Source organism: Oxyura jamaicensis, chromosome 1 (assembly GCF_011077185.1).
Source record: "Oxyura jamaicensis isolate SHBP4307 breed ruddy duck chromosome 1, BPBGC_Ojam_1.0, whole genome shotgun sequence".
Lineage (NCBI taxonomy): Eukaryota > Metazoa > Chordata > Aves > Anseriformes > Anatidae > Oxyura > Oxyura jamaicensis.
This window is the reverse complement of record NC_048893.1, coordinates 169,422,603-169,436,821: the sequence shown is the minus strand read 5'-3', so window position 1 is coordinate 169,436,821 and position 14,219 is coordinate 169,422,603. Positions and strand designations below refer to the sequence as shown.

At 36.2% G+C, this 14,219-nt stretch overlaps 1 protein-coding gene across 4 annotated transcripts in view; it reads right to left on the bottom strand.

Annotated features, from left to right (window-relative positions):
- Positions 1 to 4,807: 4,807 nt before the first annotated feature.
- DIAPH3 (diaphanous related formin 3) overlaps positions 4,808 to 14,219 on the bottom strand; it is a 242,005-nt gene continuing 232,593 nt past the window's right edge. For 3 of the 4 annotated variants that reach the window (XM_035321706.1, XM_035321713.1, XM_035321721.1), the window contains one exon: positions 4,808 to 7,974. In XM_035321706.1, the coding sequence (XP_035177597.1) occupies positions 7,715 to 7,974 (260 nt within the window). In that variant the 3' untranslated portion in view covers positions 4,808 to 7,714. Of the gene's footprint in view, positions 7,975 to 11,769; positions 11,816 to 14,219 lie in introns of all 4 variants that reach the window. The other variant, XM_035321732.1, reaches the window with a different exon arrangement.

The window sequence follows — 14,219 nt, the reverse complement described above, 5'->3', positions numbered from 1 at the left end:
GTACAGTTTGCCTGCAATTTTCTTGAAGTTAAAAAGGTATTATAGACTCATCTGATAATTTGCATCTACTGCATATATGGACAATTTTTATTTTCTTCTGGTGACCTGTGCAACGTGCCAATCATTTGGCAAACAAACCTGCCCCAAAATCAGTTGGATGAATTGGTTCATTAGAGCATTACCCATTCCTTTCTCAAGGCCAGTCATCCAGGGGTCAAGTTGTTCTGCCAGGAAAATGTCCTAAGAGGAATATTTTATTTTACCTTTGTCAGCACATTGGAGAAAATTTTACTCAAGTCACCTTTGTATATTTTATTCATTAGGGCATGATCCTGAAAGTCTATAGCAACCCTGTGCTCTCAATGTTTTTGTGCAATTTGAGGGTGAGTACTTGTGAGGACATGCAGGGGACCTCATAGGATTAGGCCCCTACTTTGGCCATCTGTGTTCATATATTGGACTTCTGCTCTCAGTTGAAAAATGGGACAGGTTAATTCTTTGAGACAAGGTGCTGAAACTGTGCTAATCAAAGCATCCTAGTAAAAGGCTCAGCTGAATCTTCTTAGTTTTATCTATTTAAAAGCAATACTAAATTTATTTTAATATAGATTTGTGTATTTAGTATTAAAGGCATTGGTAAGGAAAGGGAAGCAATGATCCTGCACAGCCATTCTCAGGAAGGGCTTAATTTGTTCTTGCCTGCTGATTTTGATGCTCTACCTAGCTGCTATTGAATTTAAACTGTTTATTAGTTTGTGGAAAGATTTACTGTAGTGCAGTCCTTCTGAGAAAAATAAAAACTTCTGATCCTTCTTTGGGGATTTGGTAATCAAGAAATAGAAAATTGTATTCTGGAGCTGAAGTTAATGCAAGCTCATTCTGTTCTTTGTGGACCAGAGTGCCCCACGTTCCCTGCAGAGCAGACAGGGAGAGAGCTGGCTCTTCTCACAGAATCACAGAATCACAGAATTGAAGGGGTTGGAAGGGAGCTTGAAAGATCATCGGGTCCAACCCCCCTGCCAAAGGAGGTTCTTTAGAGCAGGCCTAAGATGACTCTAAGATGACTCCCCTGCCATCCTGTGGTTTCAGCAGTGTGGTTTCTATACTGTGGGTTTGCAGGTCAGAACCTGTTACACATCAAGTGAAAAAAAAAAAAAATCTCTTACTACTTGAGTTACTATTTCATCCAATTTTCCACAATGCTGGTGGATTTAAGGATAGATATGAAGATAGGTTTAGGTTGCAGATTAGGAGACATTTATTCTCAGAAAGTAGTCAGGCATTGGAATGGGTTGCCCAGGGAAGTGGTGGCATCACTGCCCCTGGGGGTGTTCAAGGAAAGGTTGGACCTGGTGCTTAAGGACATGGTTTAGTGGGTGACATTGGTGGCAGGGGGACAGTTGGAGCAGATGATCGTGGAGGTCTTTTCAAACCTTAATGATTCTATGATTCTATAATTCTTACTCCAGGTATCTTACCATGATGTTGTAGCACAAAATGGTGAGATGCCACCAACTATGCAGTGGGATTTTTTTCTTCTGTCTAAGAATTTTTAAGGCACTGATGAGTCACTTTGTAGATAAAATCGGCATAATTATTTCCACTTTTAAAGGGGTGGAAAGCTCTTATCCCATTTTTCATTTCAAACCACTGACTGTGGTTCATCTACCTCAGTGGTTGTCTTTCAGGAGAAACGTTGATGGATTGTGTTCCAGGATTCATTACCGAAGAAGTTCTGTGCAAAATTGGTGGGTCTTGCATTACATTGCATACTATCAAGGTGACCTGTTGGACTGCACGGCTTTTCTTTCCAATCCATTAGCAGAAAATACAAGTCATTAGCAAAAAAAATCTTTTCGACAGATAGCATAATTGCCATTTCTGTCTTACTTGATGGAAAGTCTTGTTGCACTGCATGTTTTCAACTATGTACAACAATCTTCACATTAAAATGCAACAAATTAAGCAGAGCTCTTACAATAGTCTTTTTTTTTTTTTTTTTAACTAACAGTTATAGACTGCAAATATTATGGCTTGCTCTGGACTGAAAATTTCAGCTAGAGGCTGAACAGTATATAACAAAGAAGCCTAAATAATGAGAATTAAAGCTCCTTCTGAATGCATAGCTTGCATGGAGTCTTCAGGCTTAGGGAAATTATGAGGGTTGACATACTTTCTATATTTTCTCCCATTTTCTATGGTTTATTATTATTATTATTATTTTCTAAGTTTTCTTAGTTTTCTTTGCACACCTTCTGTTGCAATGTTGACATCTTTAGATTTTAGAAGACAGTCTTTTTTTATTGTACTTGTATCTGTAGAACTGTTTTTTTTTGTTTTTTTTTTTAATTATTATGATCCCATGATATGAGCCCAAATTTGTTTTGTTGACCATGGCCCTTGTGGCTTTCTCCACAGTCTGAAATATTGTGAGGACATACTCACAGCCTGAAATACTATGAGGACATACTGCCTTCTGTGTCACCTTCTCTACGTCAGCCACCTTAGCTACCCAGAACTGCCCAGCCCAACATGATAGTGTGGAGATATTACCACTATGTGGCCTCATCTGACTCCTCACATTTTTCCTTTACCTATCGAAGTGAATGGTAGCCAGTCTGATGCTTGGATTTACAAAAATATTCTTAGTTTTTTGGGGACTCATATTTATCTCTGTCAGACTTTTCCTTCCCTTTATTCATTTGAGAGCTTTGTGAAATAGCAGCCACGCAGCATTGCTATTCTGAGGATATTCTGATATATGTCTTCGAATAGACAAGACACCTGTGGCCATACCAACTCTGGATCACCCACCATCATTTCCTTTATGACCTTTAAAGATGTCAGATGAGACTATTTTTTCCAGTTGCTTCATTCTGCACTGGATGCAGTTTCAGGTCCCAGAAGTGAAATCAGGCAGCACATTAATCAACTCCTCCTCGGTCTCCTCACCTCTGTCTTTCCATAGTTTATTTTTCTGGGTAATATAACAGACTTAAAAACAGAGGTATATTACCCTCCAGAAATACATACAATTCCAATACCCGTAGCGGAATAAGCTCATTTAGATGAAAGGAACTATTTTCTTTTGGTGGAGTGAAATACCTTATCTGCCTCTGCTTGGATTTTGTTCAACAGTTATGTCTCTATGGTATATGAGACTGACATTGCATGCAAGTCATCTGCTTGGCGTATTTTTGGTGTGTTGTCAGAAAATATTTCCCTTAATAATTCTTCAGTGTATGACATTGCATGGATCACAAAAAGAAAAAGCTGCATTACTGAAGGAAATAAAAGTACAGAGAGGTTTAGAATGCACTCAGCTAATGTATCAGACTTAACGGCTATCTCTGTAACGGGAAGGGAGAGAAAAATTGTATCTGGACCACCTCTTGTTTATTCTTCAGTGGTGTTACCGTGGCCAGAATGCTTTTCTGGCACGCTTTTACAATGAGATGCATAGCCCCGATCTTGCAGGTAAAACACAAAATCGTGCAATGTAGAAAGCATATTTGGAAAGGAAGAAAATGGGCTTGCTTCATGTGCCAGAATAATTTAAATCAAATTGATTAATTTATTGCATAATTAATGCAAGATGGTTATTTCAGAATTTCTTACATGTAGGAATCTTGGCATAATATAAGACTGAAAACTGATAAAAACTACAAGACTTTTTCTCAGACTCAGAAATTGTTCCTCAGACTTAGAATTACAAATGAAGTTATTTTTCTGCTTTAGTTCAGGTGCAAAAACCCACAAATCACATTAAAAAAATAGAAACTAGTGGAGTATTGCTTAATATTGTTCCAGAGAAAACAATGTTGTCACTGATCTCTTTCACTTGACCCTGACTGCTTATTATAATGCTTTAGGTGCCGTAGCTCAGGGTTTACCATCCCCTGCTTCTTGCCCATTTGTTTTATAGTTACCAAGTGTTGTAAGACTTGGAAAGATTAGTGTGAAAATTATAATTTGTTCCTGTTCATTAAAAGTGGATGTGGAAGAAGAGTTAGCAGCAAATGTCTTTTTCAGCTTTTATTATAAAAGCCTGAAAGGCTGTATTGCCTCAAGCTGCTCTGCATTAACTCATTCAGGTCCAGAAAGTCTGATTTTGGCTGGGCCAGGCCGAGCATTGGTCACATGAGGTGGTTTCAGATGAGTAAAGCAAGGCAAATTGTGTGTTGGAGAAAAACTATTTATAACAGCTGCATCTGGGGTATTTTTCAGCATGTGGTCTTTTCAGTAGCCTTGCCCTAAGTAAGAGAACCAGAAGTAACTACAATTATTTCAGGTTCCAGGCCAAGCTTCTTTAATTATGTGCTTAATTCAGAGCAGTGCTGCATCTCATGGCAGCCACCATCTCCTGATGTCGTTGTGCAATTTTGTAATAAAGTGGCTACCATCATTTTTTCCTTTTGCATTCACATATACTAGCATATTGCCTACGGTCCATAAGCCAGATGTCAAGCTTGGTTGCAAGCAGCTTGAGGAAACTGATAGCAAACATTAATATCTTGAGAAGGTCAAAACATTAGAATTATGTAAATATGAATTTAGACCAACATTAGAATTATGTAAATATGAATTTAGACCACTGCCATGAATAATATGGCATATAAACTGAAAATTGATGTAATAATCAAAATTCTTTTACTGAGTGAAATAAAAAGTCATCCAAAATGAATGTGAAGTATCACAATCACATTAGACCTTTACAGTTTCACTGGTAAGAAAAGCCATTGCTGTCAGTGCCTTCTGTGTGCCCATCAAGTAAAGAACGAGCAGTGGAACATACCTCACAAGATTATTTCAAATGCTTTTATTTGAACAGTCATGTTTGAAGATATCAGGAAGCTCTTTTTATAGGAATTTAATTTTCAGGTGTGAATTACAGAAACAGGGGTTTTCACTGAATGTGAAACCTTCTTCAATAGCCAGCAAAAGTGGTATATAGTCCAGTCCTACAGTTCAGGAAATAGACTTGATACTAAAAATGTCTTACTAAAAATAACTAGCACACAGCATTAAAGTCTACCCACATTTTTTAAAAAAACTTTAATTAGCTTTAAATTTTAAATTGAATTAATCAATTAATTTTTAAATTAAATTAAAACAATTCACCCCATAGAATTTAGAAGCTGAGCTTTACATTTTAATAAAAACATAAAAGCATAGTAATAGAATGCAGACATAATATTCTCAAACTTATTTTTACCTGAACTTATTAGGCAATTTAAATATTTTTCATATTCAAAATGCCCTATTTGTTTACTTACAAGGCAAGTTAAAGAAAGACGAAATGTAGAAAGAAAACTTGCTGTGCACTTGAACTGGACTGTGTACTTCAACTCTGAATACATCAAATTACCATGTTACAAAGAAATACTAAAGCAGAAAAATTACATATTATATTTGCATAGGTAGTGAAAACTTGTATGGCTTTTTTTTTTTTTTTTTCCTGGTTATACAAAAGAAACTGAATTAACTTGATGGCTGCTTGAAAGGATTAATTCAGAAACACAACATCTAGGAAGAACTAAAAGCCCTGGAATACATTTCTAACAGCTTCTCAGCCTGTGCAAAAGTGGGGTTTAAGATCTATAATTTTAAATGTAAATATTTATTTTAAAATCAGAAGATGCTAGGCTGCTAGAAACACTTTGTCTACTGAAAATTTCAGTAGGTAGTTTCATATACTTTATTTTCTTGATACACACAGTAGTGTCCTGAACTGTCAGTTTTTTACTGTGTTCTATTGCCCACTAATTCAAATGAACAAACTTCCTCAAACTGTTTAGGAAAAAGAATCTGTACTTCCACCTTCACTTAGTAGGTCATCATGTTCATATTTTAGAGGCAGTTCTCCACTTCCAGCCCTTTCATTTTAGCATCCTCCAGCAGTCTTTTTTTTCTTTCTTCAACATACATTTTCACTGTGTTTGAGAAACAATTTTATTTAGTCAAGCATATTGTACTGTGTAGATAGTAATTTGTATGGTACCCTGTAAGCAAGGGTAGGAAGTCTTAACAGTTGACAAGGTGCAGAAGACCTTAGTTGAACTTTAGTAATAGCTGTATTACACACAGTGATTGCTTACATTTTACTGTAGTGACTGGAGAGGCCGTGTGACCCACGCTCTCGTTATTATGATAGTAGCAGTTGCTACTCACCCACTAAAAGGCACCAAAGGCACCCTCATGTGGCAGCTTTGCCTTTTTTTTTTTTTTTTTTTTTTCTGAAGAAATTACTGTCTGATTACTGTCTGGTAGGATTTCTCTGCATCTTTCCCTGACTTCTCCTCATACTTCCTTTTTTTTTTTTAAGCAAACGCTGGAAATGTAATTAGAGTGTGTAATGGTAGTTACAACAGCCCCAGAAACATGAGATTGATTCCCATGATGGATGAAAAACACACCATGCTGTATGTATAAACAGGCCCAATTTCAGAGTTCTAATTAACTTTATTAATATTTAGTGCAGAAAGTAAGAAGGCAACTTAAACAAGGATATAAAAAGCACTGAAGCATTGAAACACTGGTTTCATGTAACTGACTCTTATTGAAAGACATTTTTCAGCATTTTGTAAAGAAGAATCGAGTAATTTAGTAGAAAGATATTAGATACCTAATACACTCTTATAATAAGGAAGCTTTAAATAATGGAGCAAAGATACTAATAGTATCTTCCTACTTGGTAACATAGGTAGCAATTTTTTATGATGTGCAATTAATAAATATGATAGCGAACATGTAAGAATGTACAATGACAGTGCGATGAAAGAGAAGCAATTATGTGCAAGTTTCCTATTGTGCCAGCAAATAAGACTTCATGGCCTACTGGAAAATGAGTTTGTGAAAAAACACTTGTAAAAACCTTTTCCATTATATGTTCCTTTTACAAAAACATGTTACCTTACTCACATGTGAAAAGATAAAAAATTACATTCGTAAATAACTGTGAAGAAAGACCTTTTGCCCACTATGGACACAACTGCAAAACATTGCAGTCATAGAAATCATATATATTATCTTGATATAATCATTATAACTAAGCTTAATAGAAGTGATACATTATTCACACGTAAAGTATATTATTTGCATAGATTCTTTGTTTACTGTCCATGGATTTCCCTTTTGTAAATGCATATATAATTAAGCAAGCTTTGGTACTCTTCGATGAACTTAAACTAGAACATGGCTGAGAAATTTATATGATATACATTTCCCATTATTATAATTGCAAATGATGCTATAATAATACTTTTTAGATGATAAAATCTCTTCAGAAAAAAATATGTAGTGGAAAATATAAGACTGCCTTTCCTGTTATTTACTGACCCTTATTCCCAGGCATGATGATCTAACAATATTTAAAAGATACTCTACTTCTATTTTGAGAAGCTCTCAAAACATGTGGTCAGCAGCCTGTTGACTAAAAGGATTGTGTCTTGGAATAATTTATTATTTGTTTCCGCTGACATTTTTTTGTGGTCTCAGTAGGTGAAATATATAACGAAAATCTTTTTGAAGTTAAGCAAAACTACAGTATTATTTTGTGGAGTCTTGCAAAAAGTTTAGAAGTAGAGTATTAATACCTAGGGAAGTTTGAAACTCAGAAGTATGTGATGTCAATAATGGAAAATTAGTGTATCTTGAAGAGATACACTATTATAGCTTGTGTTTAAACTTTGATTTAATCCTTTATATGATTATTCTATAGTGCTCGCAGTCTTGCCAAGAGAGCTTCTACTTCTGGAATGGCTTCTCCCTTAGAAGGAGACCCAATACGCTCTGTTTTCTTTTCTTTGCTGCCTTCTCCACTACAGGCTTCCTTTCTCCCAACAGCCTTGCTCCGTGCCATAGAAGAACTTGTTTCCACGTCATAAGTAACTTCTTTGTTGACTGGGCTTCTTGTCGATTTTAAACTGATACTGTGGTGTGAACATGTCTTCTCTGGTTGTGCTTTCTGGTTCTCTGCAGAAGACAGAACATACAAACTTAATTTCAATATTAAAATACTCAGTTTCAATATTTTGTAACAAAAACACCTCTTGATCAGACAAAATTTTACATTTACACAGATGATGCATTAGAAGGACTAATGATGGCCAAAGAGGCAAGAAAAAAAAATTATCACTTCAAAAGCAGTGGGCTTGGTCCCCTGGAAATGATACAGACTTTACATGACTTTATTAGCTTAGTATCCATATTGCCCATGAAATCAAGAACAGCCTGAAGAGCCTTCTTTCTCACTGGAGTCAAAGAGAAAACACAATACCCAGCACTTCACAATGGCTTCCAAATTTTTATTCGGTTAATTACATTTCCTACATATTTTTTAAGTGATCAAATTTTAAAATGTATAAAAATATATACTTCAATTTAATTATCCATTGTAATATTTTTTCTTTCCTTTGTGATCTTTTAGGTAGCTAAGTAATTTTAAGAATTTGCATAACTTGCTACTTTTTGCTACACATCTCTGGTATTAACTGTCTCAAGGAGATGCACTCAGTTAAGATTTGGGAGCTTTGCTGGGCTGACATGCATTAACAGACAGATTGCTTCCCCCCACCCAACACCAAATCAAGTGGCTGTTCTCTGTACCAGCACCTGAGAGGTCCCTCTCATAGATCTCCAATTCTTTAAAAACAGGCATACTCAATATTCATGTAACCTTGAACAAGGCTTGAAAATGGCTTCAACAAACTTGACATGACATTTAAAGTTTTTTGGTTATGCGCTGAAAGATGTTCCATCATCCCAATAGTAATGACTTTGGAGCACAGGCAGTCACTCATGACAGTGTGTTTTATGTGAGAGCTGAAAATTCCTACCGAAAACAGCTTGTACATTAAAAGGCAGCTGCTGAAGATATTTACTGCACTGTCATTCCCTGACCAGGGGCTCTCGGTGATGGATGAGGATTTTACACACTTTCTTGGACAATCTCAGCAAATTTTACAAGTACAATCACCTTTTGGAAAGTGGAAGAATATAATGCCTTCTTTCTATCATCTTCTAAATCAGATAAACAATTCTTAATTAAAATTTCATAATAACAGATTTTCTTTGCTTAGCTGAATGACCTGTTTTTTTTTTTAATACTATGAAAAATAATTTGACCCTGAAGATGCAGCAGCATATATTTCAGTTTTTCTGAATCACAGAAGGTCAAAGATTGGAGATGAATAGATCTTTATAATTACACATAATAAACCCAACATATATAATTTAAATATCCCATTCCATTTAAATGTTTACATTTATTGATACTGAACACATATTTGCAGGTTGATAAATGCATGTTACCTGTGCCAATACACAAAATACTAGCTGCATCATAGCCCTTTTAGTTTACACTCTTTTGAAGACAACCTAGGGGTAGTGGGAAAAAACTCCTGGTGTTTTGAAAATCAATACATTTTAAAGCAGAAAAAAAAAATCCTCATAATGAAATCAAGTGCAGAGACTTTGCAGTTCAGTGGAATCTTCGCCACAAAATAGTCAAGCAGAAGGATCATCTAAGTATGATGAACTACACTGAATAAAGATGAAGCAAACATTTAGCATGGAGGTTTCAAAGTAAAATCCGCCAATATTTCCCCAGTTTCTCATACCATGCCTTAGAGTGACTTAGAACAGCAAATACTCTAAGCAGGAAACTACTTCAGATTTGCTATTAAGAAATAGTAGATATTAGGATCTATCCCCAGTCTCATCCCACTTTGAAACTCTGATTCAACCTTGCAGAAAGGTGTCTTCCATATTGTCTTCCAAGATGTCTGCTTAAAATATAGAATTCTTGTGTGGGGATAAATAAGTGAATGAATAAAGCTCAGTATAGATTTTTCATTTTTTTTTCCCCATAAAAATTGCAGCAATGTCACTGATAATCATGACTTTGTAGGCACAGACTAGTGAACAGAGTCAACTTGAAAGACCAGAGTCCTTGCTTTCTGTTTGAGGGGTCCTGCAACAACAGTAAATGGCATTAGAAAAGTACTTTAAACACCAGCCAGTTTACTGAGTAGACCTCACTTTGCTTGTTGTAACTTCTGTGTGGTGAAGAAGCCACAATTCATCAAAACAATCACATTTTGATTTTCTTAGTACATGATACTCTAGTGATTAACACACTTCCTAAGAAATGAGAACATTTTGGTTCCAGCTGTGTTACAAAAAATACCGCGGGACTAGTGTTAATTCAAAGGAAAAAAAAAAAAAAGAAAAAAAAAAGAAAGAAAGAAAAAGAAAAAGATTCTCTCTGGATGGAGTTTTATCATCTTAAAGTTGTTATTTCTGATGCTTCCTAAACCAGGTGGCATCTTTTCCCTATATGTTCTTTCAGTCAAGGAGGTTTTTTCTATATAGCACTGGTATACCTGCTATGTCCATGCATGTCCATTTTGCTATGCCTATAGTATGCCTTTTGTATGCCATTTTGCTATGCTTATGCTTGTCCATATTGCTATGCTTATTGTATGTCCAGTAGTAGCAGATTTGGCTGTAGGCAATTCCCAGCTTATTAAACTGCTTGTTATGATTCCTATTCAGAAACACTGAACTTTGCTGGGCCTGTCTCAGAAAGCATACATACTTACTCACAGTCCTACATTTCACTTTGTTACATATGCATGTAAAGAATGAACTGCTGCAATACTTGAGGTATTTATGTTTCTGGTGGTATTTTTTGTAGTAGAATGAAGGATCACTGCCATTTAGTCAAAGTTTAAAACTAGTTATATACTAGCAAGAAGAAAAGGAGAAACTCTCACTAAAAGAAATAACATTTTCCACCCTGTCAGTGGTTTATTTTAATACAACACGAATTAATTTGTGTTAACCCCAAACTCTGTAACAACCTGTACTGTTTCACACACTAATTCAAAGCTTTCATGTGTTAGTGATTTGGTACCCCATCCATTCCAAACTAATTTATTTGGATTGCTACCACAGCTCCCTCAAATCCTATGCTACAGGAACAAAAGTGTGTTTTCAGCCTACAACTGATGGGTGGTTTAAAAAAGCCAGTGCATCATACATGTGAGTGTGACTGAAACCAGGACAATGAGTTAAAAACTACAGGGCTACGATCTGTTGCAGTTCAGCATGTAACCTTGATCGGGACAGTAGAAGCACTTGTTTACTTTAGTGTGATAAAAGCTATGAAGAATATTGTTATTTACTTTCAGGAAAGGCCCCACATCAAAATTAACCGATAGAGTAAGCACAAGAACAAATAACTCTTACAATATTTCTGTTAGAGACCTGAATATTTTGAACCACCAGACTAAGGAAGTTCTGGAAGGCACATATAATAAAGTGAGAGCAAAAAAATATAACCAGTTATAAGGAGCAATTTGATCTTTTCCTGAAGAGAATATTTTTTATATGTCTGTCTGCAACAGCAAGGAAATGGCTTAGTCACATTGGGCCACCATTTTAATACTTTCCTCTCTATAACAAGGGTACCCCAGAAGATCCATAAACCAGGCAGAAATAACAGACTTCGTCTAAACTACTTTGAACCATTACACTATGGACATTTATTAGCTTTTGCTTTTATTTGGAACAAAAACTATATTTGAAACTATATTTCGAAACTATATTTGAATCAACTCACAGAATAAAATAAATACATTTACACATTATATATCTTGGTTCAAATACAATGTTAACTGAAAAGAATAATGTTATATACAGTTAAAAGAAAACTGCTTATGGAGAGGCACTTCTAGGTGAAGTCTTGTTAATAAGAAAGCTTACATTGCTGGAGATGCACTACTTGTCCACCTACTGTAGCGAGGTGTACCTTCATGCAGCAGCAAGACAAAAAAGAAAGCACACATTAAAAATCACTGGATAAAGACAGAATTTATTAATTTGTTTTATACACTGGAAATAGTTGGCATCCATAAGACTGAAGTTTCTAACGTTTGGTCACTCTTAGCAATCAAAAACTGTCATTCATCTGTATTATAACAATCACTATGCAGATGAAAATAAAAGAAACAAAAGCTTTGATTACAGAGTTAAGGTTTCTAAAGGCTGGAGTGAGAAAACATTTACCCATAACAGTTTTGACTTTACCACTACTAAACGCTTCCAGGCATGGGTTAGGCAGAGATTGCATTGTATACTACTGAAGTCTCAGTGTTCAGATTGTATGACATTTAAATCCTATTGTAGTTCCTTGACATCTTCAGACCTATTAAAATTCAGTTTTCCCAGATATGAATTTCCTGAACATTGCTGTTAATCAAAAACATTTGAAAATCATATTCACATAACCTAGAGCCAAAAAGCTACTATCATCTCGATGCAAGTCTTTTAAAATTACTTTGATTAACGGCAATGCTCATGAAATTCCGTTGACAGAAAATTGTGCTTAATAGCTTTCCTTAGTTTAAATGGTGTCCTAGCATAGAACGACTTATAATAATATGCTTATAATCTATTAAAGGCTGCATACTTTATATTCAGAAAAAGGAAGTTGTGTAATAGTATGTGAACAAAAGAAATCAGTAATATGAGACCTGCCTGCTGTGAACCTGGGGAAACAAAATATGATCAGTTGGAGATTTTAAAATCCTGCCTAATGCTGTTGTATATTACCTTTAATAGTGAAAAAAATGATTGCAAGAGACTTACTGAAGTAGAGATATGGATTTTTTTAAAGCCACTAATAAATATTTAAAATAAAAAAGTACTTTGAAAAGCTTTATTTCATTGCATAGTTTCTCAATAAAAGTCTTAATGCTAAGGACAAACTTGCTTTTTATGTAAATACTTGTACACTGATTGAAAAATAAATTTGTAAATACAATGAGGAGAACGACATTACATGGCATTATAAGCTTGTATTACAGTCATACATCTGAATGTGGGGCATGATGAAATCATAATATAGGCAAGAACAATTGCAGTTACAGTCTCATTACATCTTTTACCAAGTTAACGGGGAAAATTGCCCAAAGACCCAGCGGATTATTTCCTATCTGTTTGGCTTGTGTTCCACACGCCACATTGTATTCCTGAAGCTATGTCCATGCTGATAGATTTTCTTCAGCCAACACTTATGCACCAACCTTACCACCAACGCAAATTATTTCTTACATTATGAGTCACGCCTTGCTTTTGCTAGAAGATATTCTGGGGACGTGCCCCAGAGAGTAGCACGATATACTGATTTTGGATGCAACTATACAGAACTCCCATAAGCCTGAATATTTTCAGCAGTCCAGCCTCAGTCTGGAAGTCCTGTCCATTTTCCACGAATTATACTGACTACACCATCATGCATGTGCTAATGAAACCTTATGTATTTAGAGTGTGGTCACATTAAAAGGGCTTTGCGAGGAGACTGATGTATGCCCCCATCATCCCTGTATGCTCTAACTAAAGACAATGCCTTTAAAAGTTAGTCTGGAGGTATCCGTGATGGATTCCCTTGCCTATACCAAAGTATTAACCATCCATAACGTATTAACCGTCCATTGGTGCATTGCTGAAGAGGAAAACAGCAAAACAGTTTTCAAATGAGAACTACTTTTTCTGGGGTAAACAAGGCAATAATGGCTTATGTTTCATGTGGCTGAGATTTACTACTAAGACAGACTCTTAATTTTGAAAGGCCGAATACAACCACAGCTGGCAGACATTTTGAGGACCTCTGTTTTCAAGTTCAGACAAGATGGAGGCTTCAGATGCACCTAGCTTCACCTCTAACAGAGACAGCTATGGTGCATCCTGGTGCTGCCATCTAGATGTTGGTCAAAGTATTTTGGGAGCTGCAGGGCTCCTCTGTGAGGTGAGGCCAGGGTTGCCCCGTGCAGGACATGGCCGGTTCCAGCCTGCTCCAAGGGCCGTGCCACAGGGCAGGGCCAGGCCCAGCAGCCCCTTGTGCTGTTTGTTGCCTCCTGAGGGGACCATGTGGAACCTTACCTTGACCCGTGACCTTTCCTGGTCCTGTTCTTCCTATTTTCCACCCCTGCACTGCTGGTGGCTTGAGCAGTGAACAAATGGCTAGCTGGGGGTTTGGCTGCCACCCAAGGCCAACCCATCACAATAGCTGAGAGATAAGAGGACTCTATCTGTCTTCTAGCATTACCTAATTTAATTTCCCAATTAGCGAGAGCGAGCAAGCGAGTAAGAACAAAAGAAAGAAAGAAAGAAAGGAAGGAAGGAAGGAAGGAAGGAAGGAAGGAAGGAAGGAA